Consider the following 27,969-nt stretch of genomic DNA (forward strand, 5'->3'; position numbering starts at 1 on the left):
GCCCCGAGGTGCCGACGTGGAGGTTACGGGTTGCGGCCGGGCCGGGCCGGAGCCATGCTGACCAAATTCGAGACCAAATCCGGCGCGGGTGAAAGGTGAAAATCCCGGGGAAAAGCGGGAAAAACCCGAAGGAAAAAGGCGGCACCGAGGGAATGGGGGCCAGGCGTGGCAGCGGCACTTCCGACGGGAGGCGAAATTCCGGCATGGAGGGAGCGGCTGGAGAAGGGAATGGGGGATCCTGGGGGAGCTGGGAGCGTTCGCCCGGAGAGAAAAGGGGGATTTGGGATCGCAACGCCAGGGGGGGATTTGGGATCTGATCCCAGGGAACGGGGCCAGCACAAGAGGGAACGGCCTTCGAGCTGTGCCAGGGGAGGCTCAGGGTGGGAAATTTGGGAAAATCCCTCCTGGAAAAGGGAAAAGCTCGGGGAGGGCTGGCTCCCATCCCTGGAGATGTCCCGGGAATTCCCGGGATTTGGGCTGCTCGCGCCCTTCCCAGAGGTTTCCGTCTCTTTTCCCAGATTTTTCTCCCCTGGCTCTTCCCAAGGTTTTCCACGGCCTTTCCCATATTTTCCCCGTCTCTTCCCAGAGCGTTCCTCATCTTTTCCCAGTGGTTTCCATTTATTTTCCCTGGCCTTTCCCAAGGTTTTCCTCTGTCTGTTCCCGGCCCTTTTCCCACGTTTTTCCCCCTGTTCCCAGGGCTGTCGTTCCACCCGAAGCGGCCCTGGATCCTCACCAGCCTCCACCACAACGGCGTCATCAGCTCTGGGACTATCGCATGTGCACCCTCATCGACAAGTTCGACGAGCACGACGGTGATTCCCGGGAAAAAAACGGGATAAAACGGGAACTCCGGGATCCCCCGCGCTCAGCTCCGAGCGCCCGGATCCGGGGGAGATTCCCCGAGCTTTGGGAATTCTGCACCCCCGCTCCAGGGGCGCGGCGGAGCTGGAAGTGGAGTTCCTGGAAGGGAAATGGGAATTCCGGGAATTCCGAGGCCGTGGCGTTCCTGGCTTGGGCTCCAAGAGGGAAAAAACAATTCCAGAATCTTGGGGGAAAATTCCCGAAACTTCCGGCTGGGAGTTGCACTCCTGCAACTCCCTGGAGCTGCTCCAAGGGAACTTTGGGCTGGAGCTTGGATTTTTGGGATGGATTCCGGGAAAATCGCTTCCTCCGGGAGGATTCCTGGGCTCTGGGAGAAGCTTTTCCCAGGACATTCCGGGGAGGGGGAATTCGGAAATTCCCATAAAACCCAGAGCTGGGCTCGAATTGGGGGCGATTCCTGATTTTTTTTTTTTGGGGAAGCCTCTGGTGGGATCAGGAGCAGCAAAAAAAAACGAAAGGAAAAATCCTCGGGGAGCCGGAGGGGGGTCGCTGCTGGAGCCCGGCTCTTCCTTGGGGTTTCCTGGATCCGGGGAATTCCCGGGGTTTCCTGGGAATTCCAGGGTTTTCCTGTGGGCAGGGCCGGTGCGAGGGATCGACTTCCACAAGCAGCAGCCGCTCTTCGTGTCCGGAGGCGATGATTACAAAATCAAGGTTGAGAATTCCCAGATTTTCCCGCTTTTCCCAAAAAAAAAAAAAACAACCCCAGAGCCAGGATGAGCCCTGGGTCCTTCCCAGCCCGGGATTCGTGGGAATGGACTTTGGGAATTGGGGATTTGAGGGGGAAATCTGGGATGGGGAATTAAAGCGGGAAAAGTGAGGGAAATCTGGGAAAAAAAAGGGGAAAAAAATTCCTGAGGAAAAGTTGGGAATTTTAATTTTGCTTCCCTGCTTTTGGAGCTGGATCTTTGTCCAGGCGGGGTTTGGGGGGTTTTGTGGGAATAAAGTTTGGGAGGGAATTGGGAATTTCTGGATTCGGGGATGTGAGGGGGAGAAAGGTGGGATGGGATTGGAAAGATTAAGCGTGGGAAAAGTGAGGGGAAATCTGGGAATGAATGGGAAAAAATTCCCAGGAGAGGGTTGGGAATGTCGGGGCCCTGCTCGGCTCGGGGGGGGGCCCGGCCTCTCCCGCTCTGGAATTCCGGGATTTGGGAATTGCAGGTGTGGAATTACAAACTGCGGCGCTGCCTCTTCACGCTGCTGGGACACCTGGATTACATCCGGACAACCTTCTTCCACCACGTGAGGGAAAACCGGGAAAAACGGGAATCCCGGGGGAATCCGGGGAAATCCTGGGAACCCCGGGGGAATCCTGGGAATCCTGGGGTTATCCCCAGAATCTGGGGCTTCTGGGAATCCCAGAGTTATCCCGGGAATCTCCAGTGGGATTGACCCTTGCAGATCCATTCCTGGGAATTTCTCCTGGGAATTTCCTTTTGGAATCTCCAGTTGGAATTCACTCCTGGGGATTTTCCCTTTGGAATCCATTTCTGGGGATTTTCCCTTGGGAATTTCCTTTTGGAATCTCCAGTGGGAATTCACGCCTGGGGATTTTCCCTTGTAATCCATTCCTGGGGATTTTCCCTTGGGAATTTCCTTTTGGAATCTCCAGTGGAATTCACTCCTGGGGTTTTCCCTTTGAATCCGTTCCTGGGGATTTTCCCAGGGAGTTTCTCCGTGCTCCCTTCCCGAGGGAATTCCCGGCGCTGGGCTCTCTCCCCCCGTGCCCAATCCCGTTTTTTTTTCCTTTTCCCAGGAATATATCCCTGGATCCTGAGCGCTTCCGATGACCAAACCATCCGCGTGTGGAACTGGCAATCGCGCACCTGCGTCTGGTGAGGGCGCCGGGATTCCCCGGGAATTCCCCTGGAATTTCCCCGGGAATTCCCGGGATTCCAGGACAAACCCCTCCTGGCTGGGTGGGGAGGAGCCCGGCCCAGGTTTTCCATGGATTCCCCATCCTTGGGAATGTCCCAGCCCTTGGTAGTCAGGCTGGGGTTTTTTGGGATTTCAGGATCTTTTCCATCCCAGGGTTCCCTGGTTGGGATTTTCGGGATCAGCCCCGACTCCTGCCCCGGTTATCCCGGATTTCCCATCCGGGATCCCCCTGGAGCCTCAGAGTTCCCCAAATCCCGGCGTTCCTGGCCTGAATCCCATGTTTTCCCTGGGCTCTTTCCCCTCGATTTCCCCTGGATTTTTTTTCTCTGGATTTTTCCCCATTTTTTCTCTGGATTTTTCCCCATTTTTTTTCTCTGGATTTTTCCCCATTTTTTTCCCTGGATTTCCCCGTGTTTTCCCTGGGCTCTTTCCCCTTGATTTTTCCCTGTTTTTTTTCCCTGGATCTTTCCGGGATTTCCCCTGGATTTTTCCCCTGGATTTTTCCCCTGGATTTTTCCCCCTGGATTTTCCCCTGGATTTTCCCCAGATTTTCCCTGTGTTTTCCCCTGGATTTTTTCCCCCATTTTCCCCCGCGTTTCCCCGGATTTTTCCCCGGATTTTCCCCGTGTTTTCCCTGGATTTTCCCCTGGATTTTTCCCCTGGATTTTTCCCCTGGATTTTTCCCCTGGATTTTCCCCACGTTTACCCGGATTTTTCCCCCGGATTTTCCCCGTGTTTTTCCCCTGGATTTTTTTCCCCTGGATTTTCCCCGCGTTGACCCGGATTTTTCCCTGGATTTTCCCGTTTTCCCAGCGTGCTGACGGGACACAACCCACTACGTGATGTGCGCCCAGTTCCACCCGGCCGAGGACCTGGTGGTGTCGGCCAGCTGGACCGAGCGTCAGGGTGTGGGACATCTCCGGTGAGAGCCGGGAAAAACATGGAAAAACAAAACGGGGGAAAAATGGGGATTGGAACCAGTGTGGGACATCTCCGGTGAGAGCCCGGGAAAAACATGGAAAAAACATGGAAAATGGGGATTTGGGAACGGGAAAAACGGGGATTGGGAACGGGTGTGGGACATCTCCAGTGAGAGCCAGGAAAAACATGGAAAAAACACGGGAAACGGGGATTGGGAACGGGGAGAAATGGGGATTGGGAATGGGTGTGGGACATCTCCAGTAAGATCTGGGAAAACCCGGAAAAACCATGGAAAAATGGGGATTGGGAACGGGAAAAACAGGGGTTGGGAACGGGTGTGGGACATCTCCAGTGAGAGCCAGGAAAAACGGGGGAAAAACCACAGGAAAACCGGGATAAATGGGGGTTGGGAATGGGTGTGGGACATCTCCGGTGAGATCTGGGGAAAAACACGATAAAACCATGGAAAAACCACGGGAAAACCGGGATAAACGGGGATCGGGAACGGGTGTGGGACATCTCCGGTGAGAATGGGGAAAAATGGGAAAAAACGGGGGAAAAAGGATCCCCTTGGAACTGCTGGATCCCGGCGCTGATTCCCGGCGTTCTCCCGGATTTTCCCGGCGTTTTCCCGCTCCGCAGGGCTCCGGAAGAAGAACCTCTCCCCGGGCGCCGTGGAGTCGGACGTGCGCGGCATCACGGGCGTGGATCTGTTCGGCACCACCGACGCCGTGGTCAAACACGTGCTGGAGGTGCCGCGGCCGGGAACCCGGGAAAATCCACGGGAAAATCCATGGGAAATCCACGGGAAACACTGGGAAAATCTAGGGGGAAACACAGGGAAAAATCCATGAGAAACACTGGGGAAAATCCATGGGAAACACCAGGGAAAATGCACGGGAACACTGGGAAAATCCACGGGAAAATCCACGGGAAAATCCACGGGAAACACTGGGAAAATCTAGGGGGAAACGGAAAAATCCATGAGAAACACTGGGGAAAATCCATGGGAAACACCAGGGAAAATGCGGGAAAATCCACAGGAAACGCTGGGAAAAAATCCACGGGAAAAGCCACGGGAAACACTGGGGAAAATCCATGGGAAACACCAGGGAAAATGCACGGGAAACACTGGGAAAAATCCACGGGAAAAGCCATGGGAAACACTGGGGAAAATCCATGGAAACACCAGGGAAAATGCACGGGAAAAATCCGCGGGAAACACTGGGAAAATCCAGGGGAAACACCGGGGAAAATCCGGGAAAAATGCACCGGAAACACTGGGAAAATCCAGGGAAAATCCAGGGGAAACACCGGGGAGAATCCAGGGGGAAACACGGGGAAAATCCAGGGGAAAACACCAGGGAAAATCTAGGGGAAACACCAGGGAAACACCGGGAAAAAATCCGGGGAAACACTGGGAAAAAATACGGGGAATATCCACGGGAAACACTGGGAAAATCCATGGGAAACACAGGGAAAATCCATGGGAATCCAGGGGAAGCCCTGGGTGATCCCAGCTGCAGCATCTGGGAAATGGGGAACGGCCGAGCCAGGGCGAGTTCTTCCTGGATTTTCCCCATTCCTGGTGTTTATCCAGGAATTCCCGTGCCCATTCCCGGTGTTTATCCCAGTGTTTATCCCGTGTTTCCCGTGCCCATTCCTGGTGTTTATCCCAGTGTTTATCCAGGAATTCCCGTGCCTATTCCCGTGTTTATCCCAGTGTTTATCCTGTGTTTCCCGTGCCCATTCCCCGCTGTTTATCCCAGTGTTTATCCCGTGTTTCCTGTGCCCATTCCTGGTGTTTGTCCCTGTGTTTATCCTGAATTTCCCGTTCCCATTCCCGGTGTTTATCCCAGTGTTTGTCCCTGTGTTTATCCTGAATTTCCTGTGCCCATTCCCGCTGTTTATCCCAGTGTTTATCCTGTGTTTCCCGTGCCCATTTCCAGTGTTTATCCCAGTGTTTGTCCCTGTGTTTATCCTGGATTTCCCGTTCCCATTCCCGGTGTTTTTCCCAGTGTTTATCCTGGATTTCCCATTCCCATTCCCGGTGTTTATCCCAGTGTTTATCCCAGTGTTTATCCTGAATTTCCCGTTCCCATTCCCGCTGTTTATCCCGGTGTTTATCCCGTGTTTCCCATGCCCGTTCCCGGTGTTTATCCCGGTGTTTATCCCGTGTTTCCCGTGCCCGTTCCCGGTGTTTATCCCGTGTTTCCCGTGCCCGTTCCCGGTGTTTATCCCGGAATTCCCGTTCCCGTGTTTCTTCTCCCAGGGCCATGACCGCGGGGTGAACTGGGCCGCCTTCCACCCCTCCATGCCGCTGATCGTGTCCGGGGCCGACGACCGCCAGGTGAAGATCTGGATGATGAACGGTGAGGAAATCCGCAAAATCGGGAAAAGGCCTCGGAATTCCGGCCCCGTTCCCGGCGTTTCCCGCTTTGTTCCCCATCCTGGGCAGTTTTCCTGCCCCATTCCCCCGATTCCCTGGAATCCTTCTCCCCGTTCCCCTGCTGCTTTTCCTCTTCCTTGGGGTTTTTTTTCCCATTCCCTCTGGGGTTTTTCAATTTTCCCTGGACTTTTTTCCCCATTTTTCCCTCTATTCCCAAAGAATCCAAGGCGTGGGAGGTGCACACGTGCCGGGCTGGTTCCTCCCATTCCTCTGGTGTATTTTTCCCCATTTCTCCCGTGACTTTCCCGGTTTTTCCCCCCGTTTCCCACAGAATCCAAGGCGTGGGAGGTGCACACGTGCCGGGCTGGTTCCTCCCATTCCTCTGGTGTATTTTTTCCCATTTCTCCCGTGACTTTTCCCGTGACTTTTCCCGTTTTTCCCCCCGATTCCCGCAGAATCCAAGGCGTGGGAGGTGGACACGTGCCGGGGTCACTACAACAACGTTTCCTGCGCCGTTTTCCACCCGCGCCAGGAGCTGATCCTCAGCAACTCCGAGGACAAGAGCATCCGCGTCTGGGACATGTCCAAGCGGTCCGTGATCCCGGGGCTCCGGGGGGATCCTTGGGAATCCCCGGGCGTCCCCGGCATTCCCAAAATTCCCGGATTTTCCCCCCCCTCCAGGACCGGAGTCCAGACGTTCCGGCGCGACCACGACCGGTTCTGGGTGCTGGCGGCGCATCCCAACCTCAACCTCTTCGCTGCCGGTGAGCCCCGGAATTCCGGCCGGGAATCCCGGAATTCCAGCTGGGAGCCCCGGAATTCCGGCCGGGAATCCCAAAAATCCAGCTGGGAGCCCCAGAATTCCAGCTCGGAATCCCAAAAATCTGGCTGGGAATCCCAAGTTTTCAGCTGGGATACCCAGGTGTAATTCCCACTGTTTTTTCCTGGAATTCTGGGGGTTTTTTTCCCCAGGCCATGACGGGGGCAATGCTGCTGTTCAATCCCCTATTCCCATCTTGTAATTCCTGCTGTAATTCCCAGTTTTTCCTGCTGTAATTCCTGTTTTTTCCCGTTTTTTTTTCTCGGGGCATGACAGTGGCATGCTGGTGTTTAATCCCCCATTCCCATCCTCCTGTAATTCCTGGTTTTTCCCGCTATAATTCCTGGTTTTCCCGGGGCACGACAGCGGGATGCTGGTGTTCAATCCCCCATTCCCATCCCGCTGTAATTCCCGTTTTTTCCCGCTGTAATTCCTGGTTTTTCCCCAGGGCACGACGGCGGGATGCTGGTGTTCAATCCCGTTTTTTCCCCGCTGTAATTCCCGCTGTAATTCCCGGTTTTTCCCCAGGGCACGACGGCGGGATGCTGGTGTTCAATCCCGTTTTTTTCCCGCTGTAATTCCCGCTGTAATTCCCGGTTTTTCCCCAGGGCACGACGGCGGGATGCTGGGTGTTCAATCCCCCATTCCCATCCCGCTGTAATTCCCGCTGTAATTCCTGGTTTTTTTCCCACTGTAATTCCCGCTGTAATTCCCGCTGTAATTCCCGCTGTAATTCCCGTTTTTTCCCCAGGGCACGACGGCGGGATGCTGGTGTTCAATCCCGTTTTTTCCCGCTGTAATTCCCGCTGTAATTCCCGTTTTTTCCCCAGGGCACGACGGCGGGATGCTGGTGTTCAATCCTGTTTTTCCCCGCTGTAATTCCCGCTGTGATTCCCGTTTTTTTCCCCAGGGCACGACGGCGGGATGCTGGTGTTCAATCCGCTGTAATTCCCGTTTTTTCCCCGCTGTAATCCCGCTGTAATTCCCGGTTTTTCCCCAGGGCACGATGGCGGGATGCTGGTGTTCAATCCCGTTTTTTCCCGCTGTAATTCCCGCTGTAATTCCCGCTGTGATTCCCGTTTTTCCCCAGGGCACGACGGCGGGATGCTGGTGTTCAATCCCGCTGTAATTCCCGCTGTAATTCCTGCTGTGATTCCCGTTTTTTCCCCAGGGCACGACGGCGGGATGCTGGTGTTCAATCCCCCTGTAATTCCCGCTGTAATTCCCCGCTGTAATTCCCGGTTTTTCCCGCTGTAATTCCCGGTTTTTCCCAGGGCACGACGGCGGGATGCTGGTGTTCAATCCCCCTGTAATTCCCGCTGTAATTCCCAGTTTTTCCCGCTGTAATTCCCGTTTTCCCCCAGGGCACGACGGCGGGATGCTGGTGTTCAATCCCGCTGTAATTCCCGCTGTAATTCCCGTTTTTCCGCAGGGCACGACGGCGGGATGCTGGTGTTCAAGCTGGAGCGGGAGCGGCCGGCGCTGGCCGTGCACGGGAATTCCCTCTTCTACGTCAAGGATCGATTCCTGCGGGCAGCTCGACTTCGGCAGCTCCCGCGACGTGGCCGTGATGCAGCTCCGCAGGCACGGGAGCGCGCCGGGATCCCGGGAAAACACGGAAAACTGGGAAATCCCGGGAAAACCCAGCCGGGGTCCCGAGAAATCCTGAAAAAACCCAGCTGGGATCCCAGGAAATCAAAAAAAAACCCGGGCTGAGATCCCAGGAAATCCCAGAAAAACCTGGCTGGGATCCCGGGAAGTCCCAGGAAACTGGGAAATCCTGGGAAAACCCAGCTGGGATCCCAGGAAGTCCTGGAAAAACCTGGCCGAGATCCATGAAAAACCCAGCTGGGATCCCAGGAAATCCTGAAAATCCCGGCTGGGATCCCAGAAAAACCTGGCCGAGATCCCGAGAAATCCCAGAAAACTGGGAAATCTTGGGAAAACCCAGCTGGGATCCCAAAAGACCCTGCCAGGATCCTGAGAAATCCCTGAAAAACCCAACACTGGGATCCCAGAAAATCCCAAAAAAACCCAGCTGGGATCCCAAGAAATCCCAGAAAAACCCGGCCAGGATCCCAAGAAATCCCTGAAAAACCCGGCCGGGATCCCGGGAAATCCCCGAAAGCCCGTCCGGCATTCCCGGGTCTCCGGTTCCCAGCTCCGGCTCTCCCGGTGCTGCGGCTGGGAGGGGAAAACTGGGATTTGAACGGGGATGGAATTTCGGCTTTGAGGAGTTTCCACCTCGGAATTCCCAAAGTTATCCCAAGAAAATCCGGGATCGGTTGGGTTCCCGGGATGGGATTTCGCCCTCGGGGAGGTTGCGAGGGTGGGGGAAAAAAAGGGAATTTTGGGGAATTTTGGGGAGTTTTATGGAATTCTGGGGAATTTTGGGCTGTGCAGAGGCGGAATTTGGGGTTCAGAGGTTTGAAGCTCCAGGCTGGAGTTTTCTCCTGGAATTCCAAAGTTTTTGCGCCGTTCCCAAGGGGATTTGAGCCTGGAAAAACTGGGAGGAGCAGGATCCCGAAACGGGAATTTCCTGTGGTTTGCGAGGGAACGTTCCGGGGATCCAGCCCGGAATTCCGACATTCCCGGGGTTTTTCCGTGAGGAATCCTCTCCCGATTTCCCCCTTTCCCGTTTTCCCAGCGGTTCCAAGTTCCCGGTGTTCAGCATGTCCTACAACCCCGCGGAGAACGCCGTGCTGCTGTGCACCGTGAGTCCGCATCCCGGGATTCCTGAGGGGGGAATCACGGGATTCCTGACTGGGGGGAGATCCTGGGATTCCTGAGGGGGGCAATCTTGGGATTCCTGATTGGGGGGAGATCCTGGGATTCCTGAGGGGGGAAATCCCGGGATTCCTGAGGGGGGGGAATCACGGGATTCCTGATTGGGGGGAGATCCCGGGATTCCTGAGGGGGGGAGATCCTGGGATTCCTGATTGGGGGAGATCCTGGGATTCCTGAGGGGAATCCTGGAATTCCTGAGGGGGAAATCCTGGAATTCCTGAGGGGGAAATCCTGGAATTCCTGAGGGGGAGATCCTGGAATTCCTGATTGGGGAAATCCTGGGATTCGTGAGGGGGAATCACGGGATTCCTGATTGGGGAAATCACGGAATTCCTGATTGGGGGAGATCCTGGAATTCCTGAGGGGGGAAATCCTGGAATTCCTGAGGGGGGAAATCCTGGAATTCCTGAGGGGAGATCCTGGAATTCCTGAGGGGGAGATCCTGGAATTCCTGATTGGGGGAGATCCTGGAATTCCTGAGGGAAATCCCGGAATTCCTGAGGGGGGGAAATCAGGAAATCCTGGGGGAAATCACGGAATTCCTGAGGGGGGGAAATCCCTGAATTCCTGATTTTTTTTTTTTTTTTGGTGGGTGGGGAATCCCAATCCCTCAAATTCCACATTTTTTGGGAAATAAATCCCCTCAAAATCCCTTTTTTTTTTAACCCCAAACCTCCAATCCCACATTTTTGGGGTGAAAATCCCTCAAATCCCTGATTTTTTTTGGTGGGAGAATCCCGCTAATTCCACTCTCTTTTTTTTTGGTGGGAACAATCCCTTAAATCCTCCTTTTCCTGGAGAAAAAAAAATTCCCATAAATTCCACATTTTCTGAGGGGGAAAAATCCCTGAAATTCCCCGGTTTGTTGGGAAATAATTCCCTCAAATCCCCGATGGTTTTTTTTTGGGGAAGAATCCCTGAAATTCCCGTTTTTCTCCGGCAGCGAGCCAGCAACCTGGAGAACAGCACCTACGACCTCTACACCATTCCCAAGGACGCGGATTCCCAGAATCCCGACGGTGGGTGTGGCCGGGGCTGCGGATCCCGGGAATTCCCAGCCCCCTTCTTCCCTCTGTTCATCCTTAAAATTCCCTTTTTATCCTTAAAATTCCCTTTATTCGTCCTTAAAATTCCCTTTATTCGTCCTTAAAATTCCCTTTATTCGTCCTTAAAATTCCCTTTATTTATCCTTAAAATTCCCTTTATTCGTCCTTAAAATTCCCTTTATTCATCCTTAAAATTCCCTTTATTCGTCCTTAAAATTCCCTTTATTTATCCTTAAATATCCCTTTTTTATCCTTAAAATTCCCTTTATTCATTCTTAAAATTCCCTTTATTTACCTTAAAATTCCCTTATTCGTCCTTAAAATTCCCTTTTTTATCCTTAAAATTCCCTTTATTTAAAAATCCTTTGTTATCCTTTGTTATCCATAAAATTCTCTTTATTTATCCTTAAAAATTCCTTTTTATACTTAAAATTCCCTTTATTCATCCTTAAATTCCCTTTATTCGTCCTTAAAATTCCCTTTTAATCCTTAAAATTCACCTTTATTTATCCTTAAAAATCCCTTTTTTTTCTTAAAAATCCCTTTTAATCTGTGCTTTCCTTTTACTTTTATCTTTTAAAAATCCCTCTTTTATCCCTGTTTTCCCCTCATTTATCCTTAAAATTCCCTTTTTTATCCCTGTTCTCCTTCTGTTTATCCTTAAAAATTTCTTTTTATCCCTGCTTTCCTTTTATTCATCTTTAAAATTCCCTTTTGTTATCCTTGTTCTCCCTTTTATTTATCCTTAAAAATCACTCTTTTTTTCCCGTTTTCCCTTTATTTATCTTTTAAAAATCCCTTTTTTATCCTTATTTTGCCTCCATTTATCTTTAAAATTCCCTTTTTTTAAATCCCTGTTTCCCGTTTATTTTTCTTTAAAAATTCCGTTTTATCCCTGTTTTCCTTTTACTTTTCTTTAAAATTCCTTTTTCTTATCCCTATTTTCCCTTCATTTATCTTTAAAATTCCCTTTTTTTAATCACTGTTTTCCCGTTATTTATCTTAAAAATCCCCTTTTTAAATTCCCTTTTTTTCCCTTTATTTATCCTTAAAAATTCCCATTTTTATCCCCATTTTCCCTTTCATTTATCCTTAAATCCCATTTCCCACCCCGTTTTTCCCTTTCATTTCCCCTTAATTCCCTTTTTTTCCCCCCCAAACCCCAAATTCCTCTTTTTTCCCCCCCGGATTTTTGGCAGCTTTTTCCCTCTGCAAATCTCCGACTTTTCCAGCCCCGAGCCGGATTTTTATCGGGATTCCTCCTTTCCCGAATTTCCCTCCCGGCTGGAGCCGGAGCCGCCGAATCTCCAGCGGATTTTTGGGATGATTCACGGAAAAAAAAAGGGAAAAAAAAAAAAAAAAAAAAAAAGGGAAAAAGCTTTAAAAGCGACAGCTCCAGGAATTATTTTGTTTTCCCTCCCTGGCAAATTCCGCACGGATTCCTTCCGTCGTTGGGGATTTACGGTTCCAGGCCGTGATTTAACGGGATGGAAATTCCCAAATTGTCGTTGTTTTTTTGCGGAATTCCAGCTGCTCCCCCTGTCAGGGAACGCTGGGAGAGAGGAACGGAGCGGGTTTTGGGGATTTTCCCAGGGATTTATGGATTCTGGAGGGGTTGGAGCAGGGAATATTCGCACCCTGGGGTGGATTTGGAGGGAAAGAACGGGGAAGAAAAAAAAAATCGTTGGGGTTTTTTTTTTGGGAAGTTTTTTTCCAGCTGGGATATTGGGAAGATCAATCAAATCCCTGGGTTTGATGGAGGGAGCAGCTGGGTCCCGAAAAAAAAAGAGGGAAGAGGAAAATTCCACAGGCAGAGGAGGGAGAGGGAGAGAGGGACCCGGCCTCCGGAAAGTTCTGGGGGGAAAAAAACCCGAATCCGGAATTCTGGGGGAAAATCCCTCAAATCCCTGATTTTCTTTTGGAAAAAAACCTCAAATTCCACATTTTTTGGGGGGAAATCCCTCAAATTCTACTTTATTCTTTTGGAAAATCCCTGAAATCCCACATTTTAGGGGGGGGGGAAATCCCTCAAATCCCTGATTTTTTTTTTGGAAAAACCTTCAAATCCCACTTTTTGGGGGGAAAATCCCTCAAATCCCTGTTTTTCTTTTGGAAAAACCCTCAAATCCCACATTTTTGGGGGTGAAAATCCCTCAAACTCCGCTTTTATTCTTTTGGAAGATCCCTCAAATCCCACTTTTTTTTGGAGGGAAATCCCTCAGATCCCCGTTTCATGGGGGAGATCCCTGGGATTCCACGTTTTGGGGATTCCCGGAGCCTTTTCCTGCCCAAAATCCGGGATTTCTGCGGAGCAGCCCGGGATGGGGAATTGGAGAATTCAGGGCCCCTGGTGATCCCGACGATTCCGGGATGAAATTGGGATTTTTTGGGAAATGGGAATGGAGGGAAAAGGGGCGGGAGCGGCTCCGGGGTCACTTCCGATCCCAGCCCGGCTGGAAAAGCTCCGGAGCCCATCCCAGAATCCCAGAAATCCCATTGATCCCACCCCATAAATCCTGTGCCAGTCCCATTCTATAAATCCCATTTCATCCCTTCATTCCCATCCCAATCCCATAAATCCCATTTCATCCCTCATTCCCATCCCAATCCCTAAATCCCATGAATCCCATTTTATCCCATCATTCCCGTCTCATCCCTAAATCCCATCCCTCATTCCCGTCCCTATCCCTGGATCCCATCCCTCATTCCTGTCCCGATCCCTGGATCCCATCCCTCATTCCCATCCCTGGATCCCATTTTATCCCTCATTCCCGTCCCGATCCCTGGATCCCATCCCCGATTCCCGGCCGCGTTCCCGCCGCGATCCCGGTGTTTTTGGGATGCAGCTCCGGAGGGGAAGCGCTCCTCGGGGCTCACGGCCGTGTGGGTGGCGCGGAACCGATTCGCCGTCCTGGACAGGATGCACTCGGTGAGAATCCCGGGAATCCCGGGAAATCCGGAACCTGGGGGTCGGATCCGGGGGGGGGCCGGTCCCAAAAAAAAGGGTTGGGAAAACCAGGAATGGGGCTGGAGCAGCTGGAGAAGGGAATGGAGGAGCCTGAGGGAGCTGGGAGCGTTCATCCCGGAGAAAAGGGATTTGGGATCGGATCCAGGGGGGATTTGGGATTGGATCCAGGGGGGATTTGGGATCGGATCCAGGGGGGATTTGGGATCGGATCCAGGGGGGATTTGGGATCTGATCCCAGGGGGGATTTGGGATTGGATCCAGGGGGGATTTGGGATCTGATCCAGGGGGGATTTGGGATCCTCCAGGGGGGATTTGGGATCTGATCCAGGGGATTTGGGATCTGATCCAGGGGGATTTGGGATCTGATCCCAGGGAACGGGGCCGGGACAGGAGGGAACGGCCTCGAGCTGTGCCAGGGTTGGAGATTTGGGATGATTTTTCCATGGAAAAAGGGCTGGGAAGCATCGGGAGGGGTCAGGGAGGGCCGGATCCCATCCCTGGAGGGATTTTCCAGCCTCCAAATCCCCGGAATTCCGGGAAAACTCCAGATCCCCACCTCCGGGAAAACTCCAGATCCCCACCCCGGCTCTTTGTGCGCCCTCAAAAACAAGGCAGGAGGGGGAAAATCCTGGGAAAAAGCCCCCAAACCCTGCCCGAAGGACACAATCCCTCCCGGAATTCCCTAAAAACCGGGAATTCTCCGGGCAGATCCTGATCAAGAACCTGAAGAACGAAATCACCAAGAAAATTCCGGTTCCCAACTGCGACGAGATTTTCTACGCCGGCACCGGGAATCTCCTGCTCCGGGACTCCGACTCCATCACGCTCTTCGACGTCCAGCAGAAGAGGTGGGAGTCTTCCTGGGAATTTTCCGGAATTTTCTGGGAATTCCGCACCTAAATCCTGCTTTTTTCTCCCTAAATCCTGCTTTTTTTGCACCGAATCCCGTTTTTCCCACCCTAAATCCCATTTTTTCCACCCTAAATCCCACTTTTCCCATCCCAAATCCTGCTTGTTCCTGTGGAAAGCTGGGAAGGGCTGGAAAAGGGATCCCATGGGGTTTTTTTTGGGATCCTCCAGGGGTTTTTTGGGATCCTCTGTGATTTTTTGGGGATATTCCAGGGTTTTTTTGGATCCTCTGGGGTTTTTTTTGGGTTCCTCTGTGGGGTTTTTGGGATCCCCTGGGGTTTTTTTTGGGATCCGCTGTGGTTTTTTTGGGATCCTCCGGGGTTTTTTTTGGATCCTCCGGGGTTTTTTTTGGGATCCTCCGGGGTTTTTTGGGATCCTCCAGGTTTTTTTTGGATCCTCTGGGGTTTTTTTTGGATCCTCTGGGGTTTTTTTTGGGATCCTCCGGGGTTTTTTTGGGATCCTCCGGGGTTTTTTGGGAGCCCGGAGGCTGCGGGGGTGTGTGTGGGGACGTTCCCTGATCCCGGATCCGGGGTTTTCCCAGGACCTTGGCCTCGGTGAAGATCTCCAAGGTGAAGTACGTGATCTGGTCGGGCGACATGTCGCACGTGGCGCTGCTGGCCAAGCACGGTGAGCTCCGGGGAGATCCCGGCCTCTCGTGGAAAATCCCGGGTTTTTCATGGAATATCCCGGGCTTCTCGTGGAAAATCCCAGGTTTTTAATTGGAATATCCCGGGTTTTTCATGGAATATCCCAGGTTTTTAATTGGAATATCCCGGGTTTTTAATGGAATTTGTCGGCTTTTATTGCGATATAAATGCAACCTCCCCCTGTGGAACTGGGGTGGGTCTGGCTGGGATTTGCCCCTTCCCACCCAAACCCATCCCAGGATTCCCAGAATTCTGCTGGGAATTCTGCCAGATTCCTTCCCCCACTGCCATCCCCATCCCCGGAATTCCCGTTGCCATTCCCGGCATTCTCATTCCCATTATTCCGGTCCCTGTTCCTGTCATTCCCATTTTTGTTCCCGTTCCCACGATCCCTGTCATTCCCTGTCATTCCCATTCATTCCTACCGTCATTCCCACCATTCCCATTGTCATTCCCACCATTATTCCTGCTGTCATTCCCATTCATTCCCGCTGTGATTCCCATTGTCATTCCCTATCATTCCTGACGTCATTCCCGTTATTCCCGCCGTGATTCCCATTATTTCTGCTGTGATTCCCGTCATTCCTGCCGTCATTCCTGCCGTCATTCCTGCTGTCATTCCCATTCATTCCCGCTGTCATTCCCGCTGTCATTCCCATTGTCATTCCTGTTGCCATTCCTATTATTCTCATTGTTCCCACTGTCATTCCCACTGTCATTCCCTATCATTCCTGACATCATTCCCGTTATTCCCGCCGTGATTCCCGTTGTTTCCGCTGTGACTCCTGTCATTCCCGCCGTCATTCCTGCTGTGATTCCCGTTATTCCCATTGTCATTCCCGTTATTCCCATTGTCATTCCCGCCGTGATTCCCATTGTCATTCCCGCCGTCATTCCCATTGTCATTCCCGTTACTCCCGCTGTGATTCCCGTTGCGATTCCCGCGATTCCCGTCGCGACTCCCGCCGCGGTTCCCGCTATTCCCAGCCATCCTGATCTGTAACCGGAAGCTGGAGTCGCTGTGCCAGATCCATGAGAACATCCGGGTGAAGAGCGGCGCCTGGGACGAGAGCGGCGTCTTCATCTACACCACCAGCAACCACATCAAATACGCCGTCACCTCGGGGTGCGCCCGGAATCCCGGGAATCCTCAACCGGGATGGGCGGGATAGCCAGGAATCCCACTGGGAGAGCCGGGAATTCCCCGGGAATTCTCAACTGGGATGGGCGGGATAGCCAGGAATCCTGGGAATTCTCAGCCGGGAATGCCCAAAGGGATGGGCGGGATAGCCGGAATCCCACCGGGAGAGCCGGGAATTCCCCGGGAATTCTCAACCGGGATGGGTGGGATAGCCAGGAATCCTGGGAATTCTCAGCCGGGAATGCCCAAAGGGATGGGCGGGATAGCCGGAATCCCACCGAGAGAGCCAGGAATTCCCCGGGAATTCTCAACCGGGAATGCCCAAAGGGATGGGCGGGATAGCCAGGAATCCCACCGGGAGAGCCGGGAATTCCCTGGGAATTCTCAACCGGGATGGGTGGGATAGCCAGGAATCCTGGCAATTCTCAACTGGGAATGCCCAAAGGGATGGGCGGGATAGCCGGAATCCCACCGGGAGAGCTGGGAATTCCCCGGGAATTCTCAACCGGGATGGGCGGGATAGCCAGGAATCCTGGGAATTCTCAGCCGGGAATGCCCAGCCGGGATGGGCGGGAATTCAGGGAGTTCCCCGGGATGGCTGGGACCTCACCGGGATAGTCAGGAATGCTGGGATCTCACCACGATAACCAGGAATTCCTTGGGAATGCTGGGATCACCCTGGGAATGCCGGGATCTCATTGGGATAGCCAGGAATTCCCTGGGATGGCTGGGATCTCACTGGGAATTCCCTGGGGTCTGACCGGGATAGTTGGGAATGCTGGGGTGTTCTGGGAGTGCTCTGGGTTCTCCTGGGAATGCCGGGAATGCCAGGATCTGACTGGGAATGCCGGGATCTCCCGGGAATGCCCCGGGCTCTGACTGGGATAGTCGGGAATGCCCTGGGATCTCCCGGGAGCTGAGCGGGAATGCCCTGGGATCTGCCGGGAACACCGGGAATGCTGGGACATGACTGGGAATGCCGGGATGTGACTGGGAGTGCCCTGGGATCTGCTGGGAACACTGGGAATGCCGGGATGTGACTGGGAATGCCGGGATGTGACGGGAATGCCGGGATATGACTGGGAATGTCCTGGGATCCGCCGGGAATTCCGGGAATGCCGGGATGTGACTGGGAATGCCCTGGGATCCGCCGGGAATTCCGGGAATGCCGGGATGTGACGGGAATGCCGGGATATGACTGGGAATGTCCTGGGATCCGCCGGGAATTCCGGGAATGCCGGGATGTGACTGGGAATGCCGGGATGTGACTGGGAACGCCCCGGGATCTGCCGGGAACACCGGGAATGCCGGGATGTGACTGGGAACGCCGGGATGTGACTGGGAACGCCCCGGGATTTGCCGGGAACACCGGGAATGCCGGGATGTGACTGGGAGCGCCCCGCAGGGATCACGGCATCATCCGCACGCTGGATCTGCCCATCTACGTGACGCGCGTGAAGGGGAACAGCGTCTACTGCCTGGATCGGGAATGCCGGCCCCGCGTGCTCGGCATCGACCCCACCGAGTTCCGCTTCAAGCTGGCCCTCATCCACAGGAAATACGACGAGGTGGGAAAATCCGGGAATGGGAGCGGGGGAATCCGGGAACTGGGGGAATCCGGGAATGGGGTGAAATCCGGGAACAGGGTCCGGGAATGGGGGAGAGCCGTGGGTGAGCTCGGCATCGACCCCACTGAGTTCAGGTTCAAACTGGCCCTCATCCACAGGAAACACGACGAGGTGGGAAAATCCGGGAATGGGAGCGGGGGAATCTGGGAATGGGAACGGGGGTCTGGGAATGGGGGAGAGCCACGGGTGAGCTCAGCATTGGCCCCGCCGAGTTCAGGTTCAGACTGACCCTCATCAGCGGGGGAAATGCGACAAGGTGGGAAATCCGGGAATGGGAACAGGGAAATCCAGGATTGAGGGGAAATCTGGGATTGGGGGGAAATCCAGGATTGAGGGGAAAAGGGGAAACCTGCCCCTGAGGACTTTGGGAATTGGGGCTGGCAGAGCCTTTCCCAGGATTTGGGATGTTTGGGGCTGGCAGAGCCTTTCCCAGGGTTCAGGATTTGGGATGTTTGGGGCTGGCAGAGCCTTTCCCGGGATTTGGGATGTCTGGGGCTGGCAGAGCCTTTCCCGGGGTTCAGGATTTGGGAGCGGGGGCTGGCAGAGCCTTTCCCGGGGTTCGGGATTTGGGATGTTTGGGGCTGGCAGAGCCTTTCCCGGGGTCCGGGGTTTGGGATGTTCGGGATTTGGGATGTTTGGGGCTGGCAGAGCCTTTCCCGGGGTTCAGGATTTGGGAGCGGGGGCTGGCAGAGCCTTTCCCGGGGTCCGGGGTTTGGGCTGTTCGGGATTTGGGATGTCGGGGTCCCGCAGGTGCTGCACATGGTGCGGAACGCCAAGCTGGTGGGGCAGTCCATCATCGCCTACCTGCAGAGGAAGGGGTACCCCGAGGTGGCTCTGCACTTCGTCAAGGACGAGAAAACGCGCTTCAGCCTGGCGCTGGAGTGCGGCAACATCGAGGTGACGTCAGCACGGGAACGTTCCGGGGGATCTGGGGATGTTTGGGAATGTTTTGGGATGTTTTCAGCCGTTTCCAGATGTTCTGGGACATTCTGGGAGGTTTGGTTTGGGATGTTTTGGGACATTCCCTGCACAGATCGCCCTGGAAGCGGCCAAGGCGCGGGATGACGAGGGCTGCTGGGAGAGACAGCCCTGCCGCGATCCCTGCTCCCATTCCCCATTCCTGATCCCTCTAACCCCATTCCCAATGTCCCTAACGCCGTTCCCGGTGTCTCTAATCCCGGAATTCCGTGTGGCAGATCGCCCTGGAGGCGGCCAAGGCCCTGGATGACAAGGGCTGCTGGGAGAAGCTGGGCGAGGCGGCGCTGCTGCAATCCCCGTTCCCATTTCCCGTTCCCAGTGTCTCTAACCCCGTTCCCAATGTCCCTAACCCCATTCCCGGTGTCTCTAATCCCGGAATTCTGTGTCGCAGATCGCCCTGGAGGCGGCCAAGGCCCTGGATGACAAGGGCTGCTGGGAGAAGCTGGGCGAGGCGGCGCTGCTGCAGGGGAACCACCAGGTGGTGGAGATGTGCTACCAGCGCACCAAGAACTTCGACCGCCTCTCCTTCCTCTACCTCATCACCGGGAACCTGGAGAAGCTCCGGAAGATGATGAAGATCGGTGAGGACATTCCCGCCGGGAGAGCCCCTGGAGCTTGGGGAGGAGAGCGGGGATGGGGCTCCTGGGAAACTCCTGGAGTTTGGGAAGGGAACAGTGGGATCCAGTGGGGATGGGGCTCCTGGAAAACTCATGGAGTTTGGGGAGGGAACAGGGATGGAGGCTCCTGGGAAACTCATGGAGTTTGGGGATGGAGGCTCCTGGGAAACTCCTGGAGTTTGGGGAGGGAACAGGGATGGGGCTCCTGGAAAGCTTCTGGAATTTGGGGAGGGAACAGTGGGATCCAGTGGGGATGGAGCTCCTGGAGAGCTCAGGAAGGCAGGGATGGGAGGAATCCTGGAAAACCCCTGGATTTCGGGAAGGAGGGGACGGGAGGGCTCCTGGAGAAGCGGGAATGGGCGGCGGGTGATTCCCGTTTCTCCCGGCTGTTCCCGTTGTTCCCGGCTGTTCCCGTTGTTCCCGGCTGTTCCCGTTTCTCCTGGCTGTTCCCGTTGTTCCCGGCTGTTCCCATTGTTCCCGGCTGATCCCGTTGTTCCCGGCCGATCCCGGTTTTCCCCGGCGCAGCCGAGATCCGCAAGGACATGAGCGGGCACTACCAGAACGCGCTCTACCTGGGGGACGTGGCCGAGAGGGTTCGGATCCTGCGCAACTGCGGCCAGAGTGAGGCAGCGCCCCGGGAACGCGGGAATCCCGGGAGCAGGGAGCCGTTCCCAACGGGAATTCTGGGCACTGGGAGCCGTTCCCAACGGGAACGTGGGAATCCCGGGAGCGGGGAGCATTCCCAACGGGAATTCTGGGCACTGGGAGCTGTTCCCAATGGGAACTCGGGAATTCCAGGGACTGGGAGTCATTCCCAAAGGGAATTCTGTCCTGGGAGTTGAGGAGAAGCTCCTGGAGATCCTCAGGAACTGCGGCCAAAGGGAGCCATTCCCACTGGGAATTCTGGGTGCAGGGAGCCATTCCCACTGGGAATTCTGCCCTGGGAGCTCAGGAAAGGCCCTTGGGCCCCCAGGCACCTCCGTTATTCCAGTGGCCATTCCCCATAATTCCCATTATTCCAGTGGCCATTCCCCATAATTCCCATTATTCCAGTGGCCATTCCCGGTATTTCCCGTCACTCCCGGGCTCATTCCCGTTTTTCCAGAGTCCCTGGCGTTCCTGACGGCCGCCACGCACGGGCTGGACGAGGAGGCCGAGAGCCTGCGGGAATCCTTCGATCCCGAGAAGGAGACGGTGGGAACGCCCGGAAAACACCGGGAAAACATCGGGAATCCAGGAGGGAGGGCAGGGATGCGGGAAATCCTGGGAAGCTCCGGGAGTTTGGGAAGGGAACAGTGGGATCCAGTGAGGAAAACTCCTGGGATTCGGGGAGGAGGTGGCGACGCAGAGAAAGCTCCTGGGCAGGGCCGGGATCCCGAGGGACAGCGGGGACGTTCCGGCGCATCCCGGGGTTTTCCGGCACATCCCGGGGTTTTCCGGGCTCATCCCAAGAGTTTCCGGGCTCATCCCAGGGTTTTCTGGGCACATCCCGAAGTTTTCTGGGCACATCCCGGGGTTTTCCGGGCACATCCCGAGGGTTTTCCAGGCACATTCCAGGGTTTTCTGGGCACATCCCGAGGGTTTCCGGGCTCATGCCAGGGTTTTCTGGGCTCATCCCGATGTTTTCCCGGCCGTTCCCAGATCCCGGCCGTGGATCCCGAGGCGCGGCTGCTGCAGCCGCCGGCGCCGGTGCTGCCCTGGACACCAACTGGCCGCTGCTGACCGTGTCCAAAGGCTTCTTCGAGGGCTCCATCGCCGGGAAAGGTCGGAATTCCCGGCATTCCCGGCATTCCCGGGGCGTTTGGGATCAGCACGGGGAGGTTCCCCCGTGAAAAACCCCTGGAATGTTCCAGGAAATGGAGAAAAGGGGACGGGAAGGCGGGAATGGAGGTGGGGCGGGAGGCGCCGGGAATGGGATCAGAGCTGGGATTGTGTCCTGGGGTGGGAATCAGGGAATGAGCCGCTGGAAAAGGGAATGGAGGGTCCTGAGGGAGCTGGGAGCATTCATCCCAGAGAAAAGGGGGATTTGGGATGTGATCCCAGGGAACGGGGCCGGGACAAGAGGGAACGGCCTCGAGCTGTGCCAGGGTTGGATATTTGGGATGATTTTTCCATGGATAAAAGGGCTGGGAAGCGTCGGGAGGGACTCGGGGAGGGCTGGATCCCATCCCTGGAGGTGTCCCGGGAATCCCTGGAATTCTGGGTGTCCGGCCGGGGATCGATCCCACCATCCCAGAGCTCTCCCCCGCCCTCACAAATCCCGAAATTCCTCAGAATTCCAACCCGAGATGCGACAGCACGAGGGCAGGGTGGGGTTTTCCCCTCACGGAATTCTTTCCCGAGGGTCTTTCCCGTTTTTTTTTAGGGAAAGGAGGAGCCCTGGCCGCCGACATCGACATGGACGCCGTGGGCACCGAGGGCTGGGGCGAGGACGCCGAGCTGCAGCTGGACGAAGGTGGGGAAATCCCGGGATTTTGGGGACTCCCCTTGGGAAAAGGCGCGTTTCCCCGGGATCCCTCTGGAATTCCTGTTCCCTGCAGACGGATTCGTGGACGCCGGGGAAGGATTCGGGGAGGAAGGAGCGGGCAAAGGGCCCGAGGAAGGCGGAGGATGGGAGGTGGAAGAGGATTTGGATCTTCCCCCCGATCTGGTAGGAGCATCCCGGGGCGTCCCAGCGCCGGTCCCTCGGGAATTCGGGAAGCGGGGGATGTTCCGTGGGATCGCCCAGCTCGGGTTTCAGCCGGAATTCCGGGATTTTCCCCTCAGGATGTTCCCGCCGGCCCCGCGGGAGCGGCTGAGGATGGATTCTTCGTGCCCCCCACCAAAGGCACCAGCCCAGCCCAGGTACAACCCCGGATTTCCTTGGAAAACCGGGAATTGCCTCCTTTTCCCCTTCTTTTTTGTGTTTTTTTTTTTTTTTTTGGGATTTGTGAGCCCAGCCTGGGAATTCGGCTGTGGGAGCTGCGCCCATCCCAATCCCACCTGGATCCCCTTCCCTCTTTTCCAGGTGTGGTGCAACAACTCCCAGCTCCCCGTGGATCACATCCTGGCCGGATCCTTCGAGACAGCCATGAGGGTGAGCTTCCCGCGGGATTTTCCATGGGAAAACGCCGCCTTTCCTGCTCTGTTCTCCCCACCTTGGCTCCGTGTCCGTTTGGGAACGCTCCATGTCCCGTTTCCCCACGGACACCACCCGGAGCGAGGCCCCGGCGCTGCCTGATCCGGCTTTTCCCGACCCGATCCGTGATTTCCTTTCCCTTTCCCGCCAGCTGCTCCATGACCAGGTGGGGGTGACCAACTTCGGGCCCTACAAGCAGCTCTTCCTGCAGACCTTTTCCCGAGGCCGCACGACATTCCAGGCGCTTCCCAGCCTCCCGGCCTTGTACGGATTCCCGCACCGCAACTGGTGAGCGCCTTCCCCGCCTCCCGGGAGCGCTCATCCCGCAGAGAATTCCCGGATTTGTGAGGCTGGGGATGAGCCTGAGCTGGGGCCGATTCCTGCCTGGGAATTCCTGGGGCGCCTCCGGGGACGGGGAGGAGCCGGAATTCCCAGTTTGTGGAGGGAGCTGGGAATTGCTGGGGGGGGGGCAGAGATGGGTTTGGGGCTGAGCTTGGGGCAAAATCCAGGGAAAGTCCAGGGCTCGATCCTCATGGAATGAGGGGCTGGGAAGTGGGAAGTGTCCAGGGAACGGAGCTGGAGCAGCGGGAGAAGGGAATGGAGAATCCTGAGGGAGCCGGGGGGGGCTCAGCCTGGGGAAAAGGGGGATCCAGGGCGGATTTGGGATCTGATCCCAGGGAACAGGGCCAGCACAAGAGGGAACGGCCTCGAGCTGTGCCGGGTTGGATATTTGGGATGATTTTTCCATGGATAAAAGGGTTGGGAAGCATCGTGAGGGACTCGGGGAGGGCTGCCTCCCATCCCTGGAGGGAATTCCCGGAGCGCTCCGGCCTGGAGCCTGCTCCTGGAATTCCCCCCCACCCACACACCCCCCGGATCGCTGGGCGATCCCTAAATGCCGAAACGGCCGGGATGCAGGAAGGAGGCCGGGCCCAGGAGCGCGCTGCCGGCCGTGGGGCTGCGGCTGACGGAGCTGATCCAGCGGCTGCAGCTCTGCTACCAGCTGACCACCGCCGGAAAGTTCGAGGAGGCCGTGGAGAAATTCCGGCTGATCCTGCTCAGCGTGCCCCTGCTGGTGGTGGACAACAAGCAGGAGATCGCCGAGGTGAGAAAACACGGGATTCCCGGGGGGATAACACGGGATTCCTGAGGGGGAAACATGGGATTCCTGAGGGGAAAACACGGGATTCCTGAGGGGAGAACACGGGGTTCCTGAGGGGAAAAACACGGGATTCCTGAGGGGAAAACACAGGGTTCCTGATGGGGGGAGATGTGGGGATCCTGCCTTGGAAAGCACGGAATTCCTGAGGGGAGAACATGGAATTCCTGAGGGGGGGAAACGTGGGGATCCTGAGGGGGAAATGTGGGAATTCCTGAGGGGGGAAATGTGGGAATTCTTGAGTGGGGGGAAATGTGGGGATCCTGCCCTGGAAAACACGGAATTCATCAGGGGAAAATGTGGGATTTCTGAGGGGAGACATGTGGGAATTCCTGAGGGGGGAAATGTGAGAATTCCTGACGGGGGAAATGTGAGAATTCCTGAGGGGGGAAATGTGAGAATTCCTGAGGTGAGAATGTGGGATTTCTGAGGGGGGAAATGTGGGAATTCCTGAGGGGGGATATGTGGGGATCCCACTCCCGATCCCGGGTGTTCCCAGGGCAGGGTGTGGTGATCCCGGCTTTTGTCCCAAAGGCGCAGCAGCTGATCACCATTTGCCGGGAATACATCGTGGGATTGTCCATGGAGATCGAGAGGAAGAAGCTGCCCAAGGAGACTCTGGAGCAGCAGAAGAGGATCTGTGAGGTGAGGGGAACCTGAGGGGGAAAACAGGGAATTCCTGAGGGGAAAAGGTGGGGATTTCTGAGGGGAAAATGTGGGAATTTCTGAGGGGAAAAGGTGGGAATTTCTGAGGGAGGAAATGTGGGAATTTCTAAGGGGAAAACTTAGGATTTTTGAGCAGGGGAAATATGGGGTTTCTGAGGGGGAAAAGGTGGGAATTCCTGAGGGAGGGAATGCGGAATTCCTGAGGGGGAAAAGGTGGGAATTCCTGAGGGAGGGAATGTGGAATTCCTGAGGTGGAAAAAAAACTCACTGCAAGTTTGGAATTCCGCCTTCAACGCAAACCCAGCAGGGGCTGTCTGGGAAAGAGGGATTCCCTGTCACAATTCCCGTTATTCCCAAGGATTTTAACCGGCTTTTCCATGCTTTCCCTGGCAGATGGCCGCCTACTTCACGCACTCCAACCTGCAGCCCGTGCACATGATCCTGGTGCTCCGCACCGCCCTCAACCTCTTCTTCAAGCTCAAGAACTTCAAAACCGCCGCCACCTTCGCCCGGCGCCTGCTCGAGCTCGGCCCCAAGCCCGAGGTGGCCCAGCAGGTGAGAACCCAAATGTTCCTGTCCCAAAATGTCCTGTCCCAAAATGTCCCTGTCCCCAATGTTCCTGTCCCCAAACACAGCAGGTGAGACCCCAAAATGTCCTGTCCCAAAATGTCCCCAATGTTCCTGTCCCCAAACACAGCAGGTGAGACCCCAAATGTCCCTGTCCCCAAACTCAAGGTGAGGTCCTCAGATGAGGCCCTCAAGTTGGGAAACACCTTTTTTGGGGTGTCCCTGTCCCCAAACCCGACATGAGGCCCTCAGGTGTGAAGCCCCTACCATGATCCCATTTTTGGGGTGTCCCTGTCCCCAAATCCGGGCCCAGGCTCTCACTATAATCTCCCATTTTTGGCCCTCACCTGTGGATCCCCTCTGTGACCCCATTTTTGGGGTGTCCCTGTCCCCAAACCGGGCCCAGGCTCTCACTATAACCCCATTTTTGGCCCTCACCTGTGGATCCCCTCTGTGACCCCATTTTTGGGGTGTCCCTGTCCCCAAACCCGACATGAGGCCCTCACTGTGACCCCATTTTCGGCCCTCACCTGTGGATCCCCCCTCTTCCCTTCCCGTCCCCGCTCCCCAGACGCGGAAGATCCTGGCGGCGTGCGAGAAGAACCCCAGCGACAGCCACCAGCTCAACTACGACCAGCACAACCCCTTCGACATCTGCGCCGCCTCCTACCGCCCCATCTACCGCGGCAAGGCGCTGGAGCGCTGCCCCCTCAGCGGCGCCTGCTACGGGCCCGAGTTCCGCGGGCAGATCTGCCGCGTCACCACGGTGAGGGCCCCCGGGGGAACTCGGCCTTTGGGGGGGGTTTGTGGGGTCGCTCTCCTCCTCAGGGCGGAAAAATCGGTGTTTCCTGAGGGGATTCGGGGTCTTGCCCACAAGGAAGGCCTGTGGGAGTTGGGCCTGTGTGGTGCGGAGGAGGCTGAGGGGGAATCTCGTGCATCTGTGGAAATGTCTTCAATATCCACAGAAATATTTCCTATATCCATGGAAATATTTCCAATATCCATGGAAATAGTTCAAATATCCCCAGAAATCTCTCCTGTGAGAGGGGATTCAGGGTCTTGCCCACATGGAAGGCCTGTGGGAGTTGGGCCTGTGTGGTGCGGAGGAGGCTGAGGGGGAATCTCATGCATCTGTGGAAATGTCTTCAATATCCATAGAAATATTTTCTATATCCACAGAAATATTTCCCGTATCCATGGAAATATTTCCAATATCCATGGAAATAGTTCAAATATCCCCAGAAATCTCTCCTGTGAGAGGGGATTCAGGGTCTTGCCCACACGGAAGGCCTGTGGGAGTTGGGCCTGTGTGGTGTGGAGGAGGCTGAGGGGGAATCTTGTGTATCCATGGAAATCTCTTCAATATCCATGGAAATAGCTCAAATATCCATGGAAATAGCTCAAATATCCCCAGAAATCTCTCCTCTGAGAGGGGATTTGGGGTCTTGCCCACACAGAAGGCCTGTGGGAGCTGGGCCCTCAAGGAGGCTGAGGGGGAATCTTGTCAATCCATGGAAATATCTTCAATATTCATGGAAATATCTCAAATGTCCCCTCAAATCCCTGATATTTCCACCTAAATCCCTCAGATTTCCAGGCAAATCCCTCAAATCCACACCCAAATGCCCCCAGGGGATCTCGGGGCGCTCCCAGCGCAGGTCCAGGAGCGACGGCCACAAACCCAACCCCCAAATCCCGAACTTCCACGCCCAAATCCCAGATTCTCATCCCTAAATCCTCTCTTTGTCCCTGCAGGTGACGGAGATCGGGAAGGACGTGCTGGGGCTGCGCATCAGCCCCCTCCAGTTCCGCTAGGAATTCTCCTGGATACGGAAATTCCCGCTCCCCCATCCCGGCTTTCACCCCACTCCCATCCTCTCTTCCTGTTTTCCCCACCCTGGAATGCCACACTGAGGCTTTTTTCCCCACATTTAGCAGGATATTTTGTCCCCGTTCCCAGACCCATTTTCCTGCATTCATCCCGGGTTTTTTCCGGAGGGGGAAAGGCGGCTCTTCCCAAATCCTGGTTGTGACACAACCACCTCTGCTCCCCTTCAAATCCCATGAGATTCCTCGGAAAACCCTGAATCCGGGGCGATCCTGCTCCCTCTGGAAGCGGCTCCGTGTTCCTTGACTCCATGTGTTGTCTTAATGAGCTGCCCTCATTAATAAAGCTCGTTAATCGCCTGGATTTTCCTGGTTTGCAGCTCAGGAGACACCAAAAAAAAAAATCTGGAGTTGAATCCCTTTTCCCACCTCTGCTTGGAGAGCTGGGAATTTTCCGGAGGGAGGATGGGATCGGCACTCCCGGAATCACTTGGAGCTGGGTGTGTTAATTAGTGGGGTGTAATTAGCGCCTCAATTAACCCCGAGGGCTGGAGTTTTGTCCTTAGGCATTCCCAGGTTTGGCTCCAAGGGCAGGGAAATGGATCCAGGATTCCCAAAGTTGGGTGGATTCCGATCCCTGGAGGGGAGAGGGGTGGGAATAGAAATGGGGGAGGATCCAGGGATGCAATTCCAGGGATTGTCCTGCTGGGAATGTCCAGGACATGGAATGAGGGGCTGGAAGTGTCCAGGGAATGGGGCTGGAAAAGGGAATGGGGGATCCTCAGGGAGCTGGGAATGTTCATCCCAGAAAAAAGGGGGATCCAGGGGGGATTTGGGATCTGATCCCAGGGAACGGGGCCAGGACAAGAGGGAACGGCCTCGAGCTGTGCCAGGGGAGGCTCAGGGTGGGAAATTTGGGAAAATCCCTCCAGGAAAAGGGTTTGGGAACTACTTGAAGGGACTCGGGGGGGGCTGGATCCCCATCCCTGGAGGGAATTCCTGAACTGGGAGCGGGTGCCCAGGT

At 55.2% G+C, this 27,969-nt stretch overlaps 1 protein-coding gene across 1 annotated transcript; it reads left to right on the forward strand.

Moving 5' to 3' along the window:
- Positions 1-54: 54 nt before the first annotated feature.
- Positions 55-27,309, forward strand: COPA (COPI coat complex subunit alpha). Its single transcript, XM_040053580.2, is given in 39 exon segments — positions 55-81; positions 83-95; positions 697-753; positions 756-812; positions 1,460-1,533; positions 2,041-2,122; positions 2,639-2,714; positions 3,571-3,589; positions 3,591-3,646; positions 3,648-3,679; positions 4,321-4,430; positions 5,951-6,050; positions 6,523-6,658; positions 6,749-6,831; positions 8,320-8,420; positions 8,422-8,471; positions 9,535-9,601; positions 10,618-10,693; positions 13,567-13,649; positions 14,397-14,536; positions 15,139-15,224; positions 16,232-16,370; positions 17,791-17,953; positions 18,764-18,910; positions 19,383-19,572; positions 20,134-20,229; positions 20,714-20,802; positions 21,250-21,304; positions 21,307-21,372; positions 21,974-22,063; positions 22,149-22,258; positions 22,375-22,452; positions 22,616-22,684; positions 22,878-23,014; positions 23,645-23,831; positions 24,420-24,530; positions 24,945-25,106; positions 25,690-25,884; positions 26,874-27,309. Coding segments are annotated over 39 exon segments (3,669 nt in total). The 3' UTR covers positions 26,934-27,309.
- Positions 27,310-27,969: the final 660 nt, after the last annotated feature.

The sequence above is a fragment of the Hirundo rustica genome (genome assembly GCF_015227805.2).
Source record: "Hirundo rustica isolate bHirRus1 chromosome 29 unlocalized genomic scaffold, bHirRus1.pri.v3 SUPER_29_unloc_BUSCO_136144at7742, whole genome shotgun sequence".
Taxonomy (NCBI): domain Eukaryota; kingdom Metazoa; phylum Chordata; class Aves; order Passeriformes; family Hirundinidae; genus Hirundo; species Hirundo rustica.